Raw genomic sequence first — 14,997 nt, 5'->3', positions numbered from 1 at the left:
TTATACCTTGAGAGGTCGATTCTGTGGCTCCGAATCTCGTCTGATAAAACGCCAATTGGTTCCTGCGATCTGGTGATTTTGGTCCAGATATCCAAATGGCCATTAGGACGCGCGTGAGGCACGCGTCCCCACACTTAAACGCACTTTATTTTGTTGACACTTTAGTACGACATCGCACAGACATCGTACTCCTCTGTGATTCCAACTCTCCAAACGATGCTTTCTTGCAGCGCCAATTGCGTCTTAACTCTGCGTTTCGCGTGTTTCGCCACAGGAGGGCGCCATCGCACCTTTGTCATCATCGTCGTCGTCGTCGTTGTCATCGTTGTCCTCGCGGGAGCAGCAGCAGCCCTCTTTTCGTGTGGTTCTGCAGGGAGCCAGAATTAGTGTTTTGCCCGTGCATCACTGCAACCGGTGTTTGTCGTGGTCGCCAAGAAGCCTTTGATGCATCATCACAGAATTGATGGATATCTGCAGCGGATTGTGATGGTCGAGGTGATTCAACATGTTCTAACGGGGGGGGGGGGGGGGGGGGGGGGCGCTTGTGAACGTGCACATTCTTCGGCCACATCAAAGAAGGCATTTGCGTGCCAAATCCAAAAGTGATTGCTGCTGCCTCTGCGGGATTACATACAAAGAGGTCCGAAACAAACCGTTTGAATGGTACGCATCAATCATCGGTACAAACAACTCAAAATCCCTAATTGGCCCCATTTTTAAAGATTTCCAAATGAACGGGGTTCTCACTCAGGTACACTAAATGAAACCCTCGCGTCTGTGGTTTGTGAGGCTGTTTATGCGGAGCGGCGATAGTCATCGCAGATGAATTCTCTCCCTCTCTCTCTCTCTCTCTCTCTCTCTCTCTCACACGCACACACGCACACACACGCCTCGTCGTCCGGGGGTCGAACGCGTGCGATAATAGGAAGCGCTGCCTCCCTCCTTCGTGCGTAAATGGGTCAGGACGGGAATGCTGCGCTATCTCCATTTGAGAAAACCCGGCCGGTGAACGTGAGGCGGCGGTGTTTGGGTTTTTAAATACTTCATTTAAAAAAAGAGAAGGAAATAAAAAGAGAGAGCAGTCTTCAGCCAGCGTTCGGCAGCAGCGGAGCGGCGCGTCACGACTCGCCTGTCGAGGAGCCAAGGAGAAAGGGAAGACCGCACAGAGAAGAGAAGATGGACATCACCGATCAAGGAGCCCAGATGGAGCCGCTCTTACCCACGGTAAGTGCACGCGCGGCTTTGTGCTCGATGTCACGTTTGCACCCGAGGTGTCGGCCGTAACGCGTCGTGAGATTTGAGCACCGAAGGGGAAGCGTCTCACAGATGTGTGCGCTCACACCTTCGACATTTCTCCAAATGGCCCACATTTCGGGCCCCCCCCCCGGGGTTCGCCCCCGCGCGCCGCGGCCCGGCTGGACCGGTTGCGCAGCGTAGCGCACTCTCGTGTGCAGTGCATCCAGAACCCACGGACGCGTACGCCTCCGCGCGGGTTGGCACGGTGCTACACGGCAGCTTCAGTCATCACCTACAGCGATTCGCATTTGGCCTTTTTCCGCCATTGTAAATGGTCCGCGATTGGACCCGGTTTCGGTTCCCTTATGAAAACCCGCTGTTGTCGGTTGACAGACGGCTCGCCGATGGGAGGTGTGCGCCTCATCGGGCCGCACCGTCCCTCCATCTTTTCTGCGAGGAGCTTCACCTGGATCATTACGATCGTATCACCCATAAGCCCATTTGGCCCGTGTTTGTGTGCGGCTATACGCACTTCTTTTTTTACAGCCCAGCGCAACATGTATTTCATGAGTGATCGGTCACTCGATCCACCGCGACAGAAGGAAAACAGGGTCCCATCAGTTTTACGCCGCACAGTGGAGCCGGATGGGGCTGATGTGGTGTGGAGAGGGGGGGGGCGGAGGACCCCCACTCTGATGCAGTCTCGATGCGGTTGCTTCCCTGTCGTTGTAACTCACGCTGACGCTTCCGCATGCCCCCCCCCCTCCCTGAGCCCACGCGTTGTCATGGTTTCCGCCAGGATGCGTATGAGTATGTGAGGTGTTGTCGTGTGGTGATTCGGTATTTCAGACACACCTCAGTACATAATGTGATCCTAGCATGTTCCCAAGGTCACAGCAGAGGAGTGGGCTTAACGCCGGATGACGTCATGTCAGACCCCTGTCGCTCTCACACAGGACGGTTTTATTACATGAGCCTATGGTAGGTGTCCACATGCCCTGCTTTTGTCCTGATGTTTCTTTTTTGTTTGTTTCTCTTTATTTGCAGGAGCAAAGTTCCCAAGAAAATGTGGTGAGTACACGACCCGTTCTTCATCTGAATAAGAGGGGGGGGGGCACATCACATGATCTGCTCAGTTATAACTGCGGTAACTCGGTTGGATACACTTGTTACAGAACCACAAATCCATAAACACAAAGGGCAAGGCCGACGATCTCACAGGTCAAGTCACAGGGTATTTAGGCCTCCTCAGTGTGGCTTTCAGTGGCACAAACATGACTCCAAAAGCTGCAGGATGGGGGACTGTTTATAATATTTACTTTAATATATGTGGTGACAATGTGACAGTGTTGGGTTTGAATGACCTAGTCCTGTCCTCGACAGATCTTTTGTCGAGACTTCCGGTCAGTGGTACCAAACCATAGTGGATTGTGACCCCCAATACGGGATCTTGTGGATCCAGTATGGCCCCTTGTAACACGTTAGATATGCATGAGCAAATCCACCAAAGATACATTGATCCCTGACTATTTCAATAAATGTGTGAGTTCCTACTTTACCAGAGCGTACTTATAGGGCGTATAATGCGTAGCATTTTAGGGGCTCTAGCATGAATGGAATAAGTATTCAGTTTAGAATGAGCCCTACCAAACTGAGTCCGCCATGTTCCTACAGTGGCACCGGTAGGACAAACTACACCATTAGTCCCCATAATGAAGAAGTGACAAAAGATTAGGTGGATTTCCTCCATGCCGCTCTACTTTCCGGATGTGATCACAGTTAGCTGTTAATCCATGTTTCCTATAATCTGTAATCTACAGTAATGTTGGACAGCTGTATTGGGTTTATAACTTTCATTAGCCAGCTCGTCCAGCACATGCAGTGTTTTTTTGTCACAATCGTCACTGGTGTCACTATGCAACTGGCGGTACGAGGAGGCGGCCGGCTAAATAAATAATGGCAGATAATGGGAAGGAAAGTGCGGCGGCTTGGTGGAGCTGCCCGGGCAGGCAGTGTAACGGGAGACAATCGAGTCGGTCGTGGAGAAGAGTTTGAATGCATGTCATCCACTCTGAGAAAATATTGCTTACGCAACCGTTGGCCGTGAGCCACAGCGAGGACAGGACGGGGCACAAAGTGTCAGCCAGTCCTCCACTTAAAGAAAACTACGGCTGCTGCCTTTCGGATTTTTACTGTCCTAAATGTTGGGAGGACACATTGATATTTTCTCCACCTTTTTGTTGTTTGATTACTACAGTGGTAACTATTTTTTAAGAATGAGCTTCTCGTTCCCCTTGTTGTTATATCTGCAAAGTTGGACGCGCGGTGTTCGGGTCTGCTGGATGTTTGTTGGGTTTGAAAGCTTTTGACTTCAGGAAGTAGCTCAGCACTTTGAAATAATATACGCGTATTAGTAGCTGAGCAGGCCAGCAGGAAGTTACCGTCACATGGGTTCTATCGATCCTGTTTTAGCGCAAAGCAATCTTCACAAAGTAACACCACCTTAATGATTTTTTTGAAGGTTGAATGCAATCAGCAGAAGTAAAAAGCTAAAGTAAGGCAATAATTAGCCCGAGGAACAACGCAGATTTTAAAGACCAATTAGTTGATGTTTAGTAGTCCCAGTGGGCCACATGGTCAAATACAAGTTTTTACCAATAACCTCTTCTATACTTGTGTTAGTCAAAGACTTTATTTTGGGCCTTTAACCAAAATCGCATTAACAAAAACTTTGACTCTGCGATGAGTGAACAAAAAATGCCAATAATGCTCATTCCTGCACTACTCCATCATTGGTGTGTCAATTCAAATGCACATATTCACTCTGAAAGCAGGTGATCGTAGGTGAGTAGTGTGCAGGAGAGTGAAGGTGGATAGAAACAACAGAAGAAATAAGCAGTCAAGATGTCAAATGGCAGTAAATGGTAGACGGACCGCGTTTGTTTAGACATGACCTAGCGTGAGCGACATACCGGTTCAAACAGTATACCGGTATCAGTATTCATACCGGTGTTACGCCGTAATAACTCACGTTGCTCTTCGGCAGGCGGCAGAATTTATTACTAGACGTCATCGAGTAGCGCGCAGCGGTCGTCGCTGCTTGTCTTACGTGAGTTGAGATTGAGTCAACTTTATATTGACAATGAATAACTCACAACAAACAGTCTTTAACAGGGTAAAACAACACAACAGCTTGTGACACATAAACAATTAATAGTAACACTAATAACTGCACATTTATAAAATTAACCCGTCAATATCAACTCGCGTCCAAGAGAGGAGCTGTGTCTGTTTGGAGGATTTTTGGTTTTGAAAAATCTGACGTAAATTAGATCAGAAATAATTAATTGCAAAGTCTGTCGAGCCTCTGGTGGCAACACTAGCAGCCACAACAAGCTAAAACGCTAACAAGCTAACATGCTAACAAGCTAACTAGCCGGCCAGTTGCGAGCGAGTTGGCCAGCGAGCGGCGAACAGCTGATCGGGTAGCTGGCGGTCCTTTTTGGGGTCAATTAATTAATGTGTTCTGTCACATACCGGCGTACCGTCAGGATCTTCCTAAATACCGTGATATGGATTTTTGGCCCGACCGCACAGCCCTACCATGACAGATCATTCACCCGTTCACACCCATTCATTTACCAGTGAGCGGGCCTAGCGTGCATCAGCCTACCTGACCATGAGGACTAACATTCACACAACGTTCAGACCTCGTACGTTAGAAACGGCTTACGGTTCAGTGTCTCGCTCGGGGGAACCAACATCCGACCCTCTGAGGAACAATCCTGACTGACGGTTGCAAATTGAACAGCTTAACTCGCAGCTTTTTCATGAATTAGCAATTAAGACCACAAGGTGTCTGCTGGGTAAAAAGACACGCTAACGCTGCATCAGCCGGCTGTGAAGCAAAGGGTGACGTCCGAGGGCTCCTACCTAATTGTCTTTGCTCCCGGTGGCTTCTGATCAGCTGGTTTTCTATCTTACCGTAGTCGTGTAGTCACAGAGAACGTCTCGACTTGACCTTGGGCTGGGCGGTGTACCGGTATAAGATCTCCTTACGGTATGAAGTTACCGTTCATACCCGTATTACGCCGTAACAACTGATGTGTCTCTTCGGCGGGCGGCACAATTTATTTTTACAAGTCATGGAGGATTACCCAGCGGTTGGAGCTACTTGTTTTACGTGAGTTGAGATTGAGTCATGGTTATAACTTTTATAACCACTTTGAAAAACCCACAACAAACACTCTTTAACAGGGCAAATCACCAATTAACAGTAACACTAATAATTGTACATTTATAATGTGTATGTGTGGGGTAATCCCCGGCGAACTGCATGAACAATAGAAGGAACGCTGTTATATGAAAACACAGAAGAGAGTGATGCAGGAGGAACAACGAGAGACCAGAGATGCACCAACACAACTTGTGCGCAAGAGAGGAGCGAAGTCTGTTTGGAGGGTTTTTGGCTTTGAAAAATCTGAAGTAAATTAGATCAGATAACGATTTATTGCAAAGGTCGTTGAGACACTGGTATTTTCTCTGGTGGCAACACTAGCAGCCACGACAAGCTAACACGCTAACAAGCTAACAGCTGATTGGTCCATTTTTTGGCGTCAATTAATTAATGTGTTCTGTCACATACCGGGATACCGTCAGGATCTTTCTAAATACCGTGATATGAACTTGACCCCTACCGGTACCCGGATCTGACTTGAGGGTCGCGGCCCTAAATTTACAACCGTGATGTAAGGGTGCCGTCCGGGCGATCAGCCCGGGAGGTCCGGAGGAGATGAGCGAGGGGGGTGGACGGAGGCGTGTCCGATGGAGCATTGCGCTCCACTGGTAACCTGGGCGGATCCAACTGTGCAACCAGGAGGCCCTCTTCTCCCCTCTCTTCTCTCTCCACTAGCCTCCTCTTGTCTCGTCTCCTGTCCTCTCACTTCATCCTGTCTTCTCTCCTTTTAATATTTAAGAGGGAGGTGTTGAGGGCACAGAGGTACCGCTGAGTTGAGAATGTGTGAGTAGCAGATGGTGAGACACGGGGGGGAGTCCAGAAAAAAATGATTATTGCGTCTAATCCTCACCTCGCGCATGTCGTCTCCGCGTTCGGGAAAACAAAGTGGAACCGCAAAGACGGTGTGGTTGTGGCAGGCGGTGCGGCATAAACAGCCGGTCCTCCGAATCCGTTTCTAGCTCACAACGCAGGGTTTTTTTCCCCGATGCACCACAGCCGGACAGACCAGGTAGGTCGCGCTCAAAAGTGCACATACTTCATTCACGCAGCCTTCATATACAATGGGGGGGGGGGGTAGCGGGGGTCTGTGCGAGGACGCTGTTATTTGACTCCCTCCGCGACCTTAGGCTCCTCTTAGGTAACAGAGCCACACGACTAAGAGGCTCAGCGGAGCAGAAGCATCCGTGATGTCAGCGCGCTAATCTCTCTAGAGGGATGGGAGGGGGGGGTGGAGGATGGAGGCTTGTCAGAAACATTTGATGCAGCCTTGGATGAAAGCAGTCGGGAGGCAGAGCCGGAGCCGAGCCGAGCTCCCAGCTCCTCTTTTCTGTGTTCACGTCGCCTTCTCGCCTGGCTTTTATTTATTTTTATCCTTCTTCTCGAGAAGAGCGTCGAAGGAGAACCGTTTCATTTTTTTCCTTTTCTATCGTCCGACGGCCCCACGCCCGTCGCTGACCCCCCTCCTCTCTCTGACTCCGTCCGGAGTTGGGCTCTGGCCCGGAGCCCTCAGCCTCTCGTTTTTCCTCACCTACTTAAGGGGAGTTATCGGGCATCCTACCCCCGACCTCACAGCCCCGCCATGCTCTGCACTGACCACAACAGAGGGTTTGTGAACCAGGTAGGTCACATTGGGAACAACACGTTGTCTATGAGATCGCTTCTCACTTCTGCATGGTGTGCAGTTGATCTGAGGCGACAGATGGGACTGTGGTTTCGAGAGACAGCAGCTTATACCCATAGCGCCGACCCTGTGAGGCGGAGTAAACGTTGCGATTGGTTTGGGTGTTTTTATTATTTTATTTTGTCGTGCTTTTTAGGACGTGTAGATCTTTTCTTTCTTCCAATCCGAGCAGATTTGAACTTGACGTGTTTCGGCGGGGGAAGTGCTTCCGCTTCTCGTCTCCCCGTGTGATGAGAACGATGAGTGACGACGCAGAGACGTCCCCGGCGTGTGCGAGCATATTCTTTAAAATTATGATGATGATGATGATTCGCCAGTACAACCGTTGGCATTTGTAAGGATGAATACCATGAGAACAGAGGCTGCTCTGCCAGTCGCACAGCAGCTGGTAATCCGTGTCCCCTCTCAGCTAGCCACCAGCTGCAAATCGCTTTGGCTCTGATTGACGGCGAATAGAGAGATTTACACTAAGACCAGTGTTGCAGAGCCAACCAATCAATTCCAGCAAACATCCCACTATGATTTATTGTAAAGCAATTAGTGATCAAAAACACTTTACTGCATTGCAGTCAAATATTTAACATTTTATTTGTTGCTTTGTGGTGTTGCTCAGCCTAGTGGGGCAACCGCATCCACCAATGCAAGATCACACAAGTCAAAACCCTGCAAAACTTATTATTATTCCAATTAAGATTTGGCGGTTTTGGTCCTCCCCCGTTGCGTTTCCTCTACGCAGTCCTGTGTCGTCCAGCTGGGGGCAATGTTCACTCTGCTTGTCATTTGCTAGCTTGAGCCATTGTCCATGCGTGCCCTGGTGTTCCCCTGTTTTCTTATTTATTCAGACCGGTTCTTCAAGTTCCTCACTCCTGTAACTGTTCCTGCTTGATCTGTCTCCGTTGTTGTAACAATCCAGTACGAAAAGATGGATATGCCGTTAGCATGAGCGCATGCAGCCGGCTGAACCTTCCCGCTGAACCAACCTCTGGAAGCTTCACGCCAGGCTTATTGTATGCTCGGATTGATCTTCAGCTCTTTTACCTGGAGTTTCTCCGCCAAAGTTGTCCTTCCAAATGGCTCGAGGAGGAGGGACTTCACCTGTCCTTGTGGATTTTGTATTTAACGCCACCTGCTTGTCTTTTTTCCGTGCTTTCGGTGGGGAATGTAGTGCATCTGACACGATCATCTTGAGAGCGCACCTCCTGGCCTGAATCTGGTTCTGTAGTAATGGAAACATTCTTCATCCCTGCTATTGTCAGAGCCTCAGGAGAACATCGTAGACGCACGGGGGAAAGGAGGTCACGCATCTGCTCCCGTGAGAGCAAAGCGTTAATATACAGATTGTTGCGAAGGTGTTGGGAAAATATACATATGTATGTATGTACCTGGTAGCGACTGTGTTGTTAACATAGCAAGGGTCAAGCTATGTTATGTCCTGTTGTATAATATAATATTTGTTTCCCTTTTTGTCTTTTTTTCTGCAGTTTTCCTGCATACAACAAATTATCACAAAGCTTCGCAATTCACTTTTTGCTGCAGGGCGATCGCTGTGACATCACCTGCCGCATATTCTTTAAAGCTAAAGAGACATCAATGAAGGATTAGTATGCGCTATGTAGTATGCGCCCCTTTCAATAAAAGCTCTGTGGAAGGTCATTAAAAGTCCCCCTCGCACAGTTCCCAGGCGGTGACAATCAACAAAGCGGGTCACGCCTGCTCGCTGCCTCGTGCACGTGAGCCTGAGCCCCCATGTAGCTGTGAGACGCGCCGGATGTTGAGGTCACTTTCACTGTCGGCTGGGTTTATTTTTGGACTCGGCGCGTATCATCCTCATGCGCTGCGTCGGGTTCAGTAGCTGCAACTTAAGTCCAACGTCATTGAGCGGTTGCGGGTTCCTTTTTTGTTGTTACTCGGTCACTTTTGTCCCCCTCCGGCTCACCTGCGGTCACCAGATGTGTGGACAAAAGCCAGGGCGGCGTCGGACACGCCGGCTTTTGTCAAGTTTCAGTTGATCCTCCTCGGGCGTCGTTTAACAATGTCGGGCCCAAAAGTCATTAGGAGGAGTGGTCGGGGACGCGGACTGCACATGTAGGTAATGAGAGCCGATGGGTGGATCGTTGTCGTGGTGAATGGATTCGAACGCCCCCGCCCGCCGTCCCCCCCCGTCTGAGAACGCAATTTCAAAGTGCACAAATGATTAACAAGTGCCCCAGAACGGCGTTCTTTCCCACACCTACAACCAGCTGGTTATCAGCCCGTGGGAAGCCTGTGCGTGGCCTCACCTGCTCGCAAACATGAATCTTCAGATCCAGTACATCCAGAGACACCTCGGGACACCAGTGGTAATCCTGCAAAGGATCTATATATCTATTCATTTTGTGTCAAAGTTCATTTATCTAAACGGTTGGTTTCCGTTTTTTTTTGCACAAGAACACAGAGATGGATTTACTGTGTCATCTTCTTACTATGAGTAATGGGGTCATGTACGTGAAAACGCAATTCTCTACCAAAGCCAGAACAGATTTGTTCATTCTTCCTGAATTTCCCTTCTATTTGGACACTGGTTTGAGTAGGCGGGGCCACACGCTGCACCTCTCTGCACCAATCAGGATGCAGCAATGTTGACATTTGTGGGTTTAGTTATTGCCTAATTATCTTACGAGTCTTTCATCACGTTTAATGCGACATCTATGCTATTTCTGAGTTTGAAAGAGCTGATTAGTCATCTTTTAAAGGGATTGTCATGTCTGGTAACATTGGCCGCCATAAACTACGTCATACCACACAAAATAAGGCTACAACAGCAAAAGTGTTATCCACTATAAAAGCAACTTTTCATTTTTAGAACATTAAGTTCCTTCTTATTCTCCAAAGGGACCAGGGAGGTGTGGTCAGTGGAGGCGGTGTGAAAAACAAATAACCATTAAAGAAATTTAATTAGCTCAGCTGAATTTGTGTATTTTCCGGTTCAAATACGGGGAAGAGGCAGCGACGAGCTCCTCTCCACAACCCCCACGAACAATTAATCTCTCTGTATGTCACAAATGTAATGATTTTAGACACTTTTATTATATGTCTTCACATTCCATAATCTGGGTCATGTATTTCACGTATGTTTATAACATGTTAGTCTTACTCGTCTGTGGCAGTACCTCTGCCTCTCTGAAGAGGGCGTGTGTGAGCACATGCTCGTTCTGCTATTATATTACATTCTTCACGCACTACAGACAAATGGACAATAATACAGTTCAAGGGTGGACGCTTAGCGGATTCAACATTATTGGTGATAAAGTGCCGCCTTGAGTACCATGTTGCTTTTATAATATAGTTGCCAACGACGTTATTAATAGTAAGTAAATAGTTCTAGCCACCAAACGTTGTGTATCGCATTTCATTAGCCTGGGGAAAATAGTCCAGACAGACAAACAAGAATATTACGTTTGTTAGCCTCGCACCAAAAGCTTGTGGATGATTCGCCTGGAGATCAAAATGAATCTGTGTGTCGTCTGAAAACATCCCAGGTCTTTTTGCAAGATCTCATTCATTCACAGTTCTCTCGACCTCCACCTGAATTGTCCCTGTAAGAGCCATTTTGTTATTGTTTGATTGTTAGCTCCTCTCCCTAAGTGGTGGGAGGTTGTGTTTCAATTAGGCCGCAAGGTTGATATAATCAGGAGGATTACTTACCACGAGTCTTGGTGTTTGTGGGGAGCTAAATAGTGACAGCGCGAGTGTGGAAGAGCCAGGTGTTAAGACCATTTGATGGTGTCACTAATATACAAAATAAAGGACAATCACAATTGGAGATGTCTCAAGGAGTATTTAAACGCGTCAAAACAAACTGAAACACCAACCGGGTTGACCTTACTTTGGTGGGGAAAAAGGGCCCATAGTCCCCTTTGGCAAAAAAAAGCCCTAAATCGGTTGCGAAAGCTCGCATGACGCATTGCACCATTCTTTGTGGCGTTTCACCACCGAGCAAAAGACTGAAATGACGACTAACGTACTAAGGCAAAATGTGACTTCTTTTGAGTGTGCACTAAAATGGAATGCTCAGGGAAATGTTAACAGGTGTACAGTAGATTATGGCTCAATACAGTACACCCACCGACTCACTCTCAACCAATCAGAGTGCTTGATTTAATCTACGCCTATTATAAAAGAATATGTAATACGGGATATGAAATAGTCAATGTGCATGCAGCCAGTTCAATGCTGAATTCACGCTGTTGAAGTCACATATTTGTGAATCTAACTTCGAAAGAGCCAGTGCCTCCTCGGCCACGACCCTCACCGCACGGCCCTGAACGGGGCCTGCTTTTCCTTTCATGCATGTATTAATCTCCGTGCGTTTTATGATTAAGGAATACTTAATACAGCCAGCTCATACTGGAGGCATAGCAGGTCTGTGGTATTATTGGTTGCAGGATATTGAAGTCAAATCAATACGGCGCACATCAACGGATATCGGCACTGAACTGAATTCAAATAGAATTCAATGTCAAGCCCGTCAAGGTCATGATGCTCCACTAGCTGCCCCTGCACAACGCTCTGCTCACACACACACACACACACACGCTGTGACATTAGAACATCCTCTGGTCCCCGGTTGGTGTCCGCGGCCCTGAAGCCTTTTGCCCCCCCCGTCACCCCCTCTCCCTTGCACAGCTCACTCATCCACGCGGCTCCGCCCCCTCACACCACTCCGCCTGCAGAGAGGAACTGTCTGCAGTCGCACGCGTGATGGCGTGTACGGTGCATTGCTGCGAGCTGCCGCACACGGGAATACTGCGACTGGAGGAGCGCACGGCGCCAAATCAATAAGCGGTAAAGCAAAGAGGCATATGAGGGAGAAATAAAGCCTCGTGTGGGGCCAAGTGGACATGATGTATGATGATGCATGTTAGCGCGTTTCTACTCATCATGCCTGCCCCTCCTCCACCTCGCGCATCCCGCCATAAAGGCCGGGAGATTAATCTCAACCCAGATTGGTGGGCGGTGAAATACGACTCTCCCTCAGCTGGTCTGGGGTCAGCATCATGAGGTAGAGAAACAAGTGTCTATAAATAGTAACAGGGACCCGTAGGGAGATTTGGCTCAAAAGGGGCAAGCTTTGTGTGGGAATATTTATCAGAAAATGATGCATCGCATGAGCAAAAGTATTCTTTATTTTGAGGGTTTACGTAATTCGTTCCATTGAGATAAAGATCCCTTCGACAAGACCTAAACACCACAAATACATTACATACATGTGACAACACAATCATTCGGTCGCAAACTTGATCTTTTCATCTCACGGCGTGAGTGCAATTACTGCTCAGGGTCATAAATCAAGAACTTTAAATGGCAATCAGTTCTCCATCCACATTCCAGTGTGGAAGGCCGGACAGCAGGAAAGCATATGATGTTTTTTTCATTTTTAATGCAATGTATGATGTTGGTATAAGAAAACAATTTTGATTTCTAAGTATTTATTATTTTTCCATTATTATTTGTCTACAAGAAGTAGTAGTAGTACTGTAGTAAGTATGAGAAAAACAAACAAACGATGATCCGTGTTACAAAGGTAAAGCTGTGCATATAAATGTAACATGGACCCTATTTTCCCATATTTTCCAGTCTTTGTGACAATATGGCTAACGATTTTTGGTGTGAAGTCTCACCAGGTGGGACTTGTTGCTGGAAGACGCCAGTGGACTTGGCAGATGGCAACAGTGGTTAGACGTCATGTACTCGATAGACTGTGTTCAACACAGCTCTCATTCATTATGATAATTAGGATGCAACAATGTTGCTTTTCCTCCTCGTGCCATCACATGAGCGACTCTCCCAGGGTCTTTGCAAAGTAATGTAAAGCTTACAAGGAGGTGTCATTTTGTGATCCCTGTTGTCAAAAGCGCCAGCGTCTTTAGCTATTGGATCGTTTGGGCTTTGGGACGTCACCTTTCCGTCTCCAGTGCTGATTATGTGCTTCCTCCCACGGCTTGTTTAACGTCCCTCTGTACAGTATGTCCGCCATGTCAGCGCGCAGCATCTGTCCACACACTCATCCCGTGCTCCGGGACTCATCCCCTCACGTGGGTGTCCATGTGTGTGCGTCTCTCGAGTGTTGTACCACCAGTGTTCTGGTTTAATCTCCCGGGATTAGAGACTGACGTCCAGCGTCGGCAACCTCCAGCTTGTCAGAGAACAGTACATGTTATTATTCTTTGGACACAAACCTTGGGTTTGTGTACGGCTTGAAATTTACGTTTCTGATTTATGTTTTAAAAAATACTAATATTATTTAATTTCATCTAACTGCAATTCTAGCGGAAAAGCCACGTACAACTTTAGAGAGACATGCACCACACACGTGGAAAGTCTAAACGACACAAAATCAATATAAAACAAAACACAACCAGCTTCTCGTCCCTCATCCCTCATAATAGTCATCCGGCGGGCCGGATGTGGCCCGCGGGTCAAGAGTTTGACATATGAGCTCTAGGAAGTTTATTTTGATGTTTGAAAGGCTCAATAATTAAATGGGATGAGCTCAGGGGGCTCTTTGACCTTTTCTGTAACTCCACTAATTGTATGAAGCCGATGAAGAGAGGTTGCATTCATATTTAATCATGTGCCTGACAAATATAGACAAATGTCAGCTGATAATATGAAATAATTTGAATTTTCTTTTTGTTCATCCTCTCATGAGAAATAATCACCTTATGTTTGGTGGTTTTTTTCCAGTGCAAAATGTTTGCATTAGATCAGCAGATGTTGTTATTATTGTTACACATTTCCTAATAACCTGTTGTACCTGAACGACAAATTCTACACAAACGTTTGTTGTACTGTACTACTTAAACCGCAAAAAGAGGCCGGAAAAGTATGAATTTCTCCCTCCTGCTCTCTGCACATCCAAAGCCACTATTTTCTCTCCCGGCTCTCACTCACTCACTCACTCTCTCACTCTCTCTCTCTCTCTCTCTCTCTCACTCACTCACTCACTCACTCACTCACTCACTCACTCACTCACTCACACTCGACCCCGCCCCCCATGTCGCCCCCCATGTCACTCACACGCATGCTGCATTCACTGGACAGGCACACAGTAGGAAACCAGAACATCATAACATTGTCCCACACAGCAGCTCACAGCGGGGTTGCTACAATATAAAGCTTGCGGGCCGCATCAATATTAAACTTTCATATTAAGGTGGGGGCCACAAAATATCGTCCCAAGGGGGCCGCAAATTGGCCCGCAGGCCGCGAGTTTGAGACCCCTGACTTAAAGCCATCTGGAGGGAAGAACATATTGGGGTTTGACACTGAGAACAGTCAATTTTACACTCAAATTAGACGCCAGACTCTGGACCAGTGGAACTTGGATTGGGCCGACTCTCCCTTACAATAATCTCTTAAGCTTTATTAAGACATGCTCAACTGCACATCTCTTTTCCGATGTCTAAAATGTAGTGGTTTTAGCTTATTGTTCCTTCAGTATTATTGGGAAGGCTTACAGACGGCATTAGCATAGATAATCACGCTGTTCTCTGATCAACAAGATAGTAATAATGTCCGGACCTGCGGCAACTTGGAGGGCGTCTCAAGGTCACATGAACATAACAAACACACATCTGGATTTCAGGGAGAGAGTCAGGAGAGGAGGAAGATGGGTACCATGTTGACGTGGCCCACAGGTCTATTATGTGAAGCTCCCTGGGCAATGGAACTTGATAGGAACAAACCCCAGGAAGCCGTCTCTCTATTCTAAGGCTAAACGTGTCAATGTAACCACAGTCTTAGATGACTGGGATTCATGCAGTCTTCTTATTACCTAATGGGGTTTTTCAGTGACACACAT

General features: G+C 47.4%; 1 protein-coding gene across 4 annotated transcripts in view; it reads left to right on the top strand.

The window, feature by feature from the left end:
- The first annotated feature begins 394 nt into the window (after positions 1-394).
- LOC120821536 (sodium-driven chloride bicarbonate exchanger) overlaps positions 395-14,997 on the top strand; it is a 37,471-nt gene continuing 22,868 nt past the window's right edge. For 2 of the 4 annotated variants that reach the window (XM_040180557.2, XM_040180205.2), the window contains exons 1-2: positions 395-1,224; positions 2,284-2,307. In XM_040180557.2, coding sequence (XP_040036491.1) covers positions 1,177-1,224; positions 2,284-2,307 — 72 coding nt within the window. In that variant the 5' untranslated portion in view covers positions 395-1,176. Of the gene's footprint in view, positions 1,225-2,283; positions 2,308-6,727; positions 7,092-14,997 lie in introns of those variants that run through there. The other 2 variants (XM_078102311.1, XM_040180301.2) reach the window with 1 other exon arrangement.

This window comes from Gasterosteus aculeatus, chromosome 1 (genome assembly GCF_964276395.1).
Source record: "Gasterosteus aculeatus chromosome 1, fGasAcu3.hap1.1, whole genome shotgun sequence".
Lineage (NCBI taxonomy): Eukaryota > Metazoa > Chordata > Actinopteri > Perciformes > Gasterosteidae > Gasterosteus > Gasterosteus aculeatus.
The sequence above is the reverse complement of the archived record's forward strand: the minus strand, read 5'-3'. Positions and strand labels throughout refer to the sequence as shown.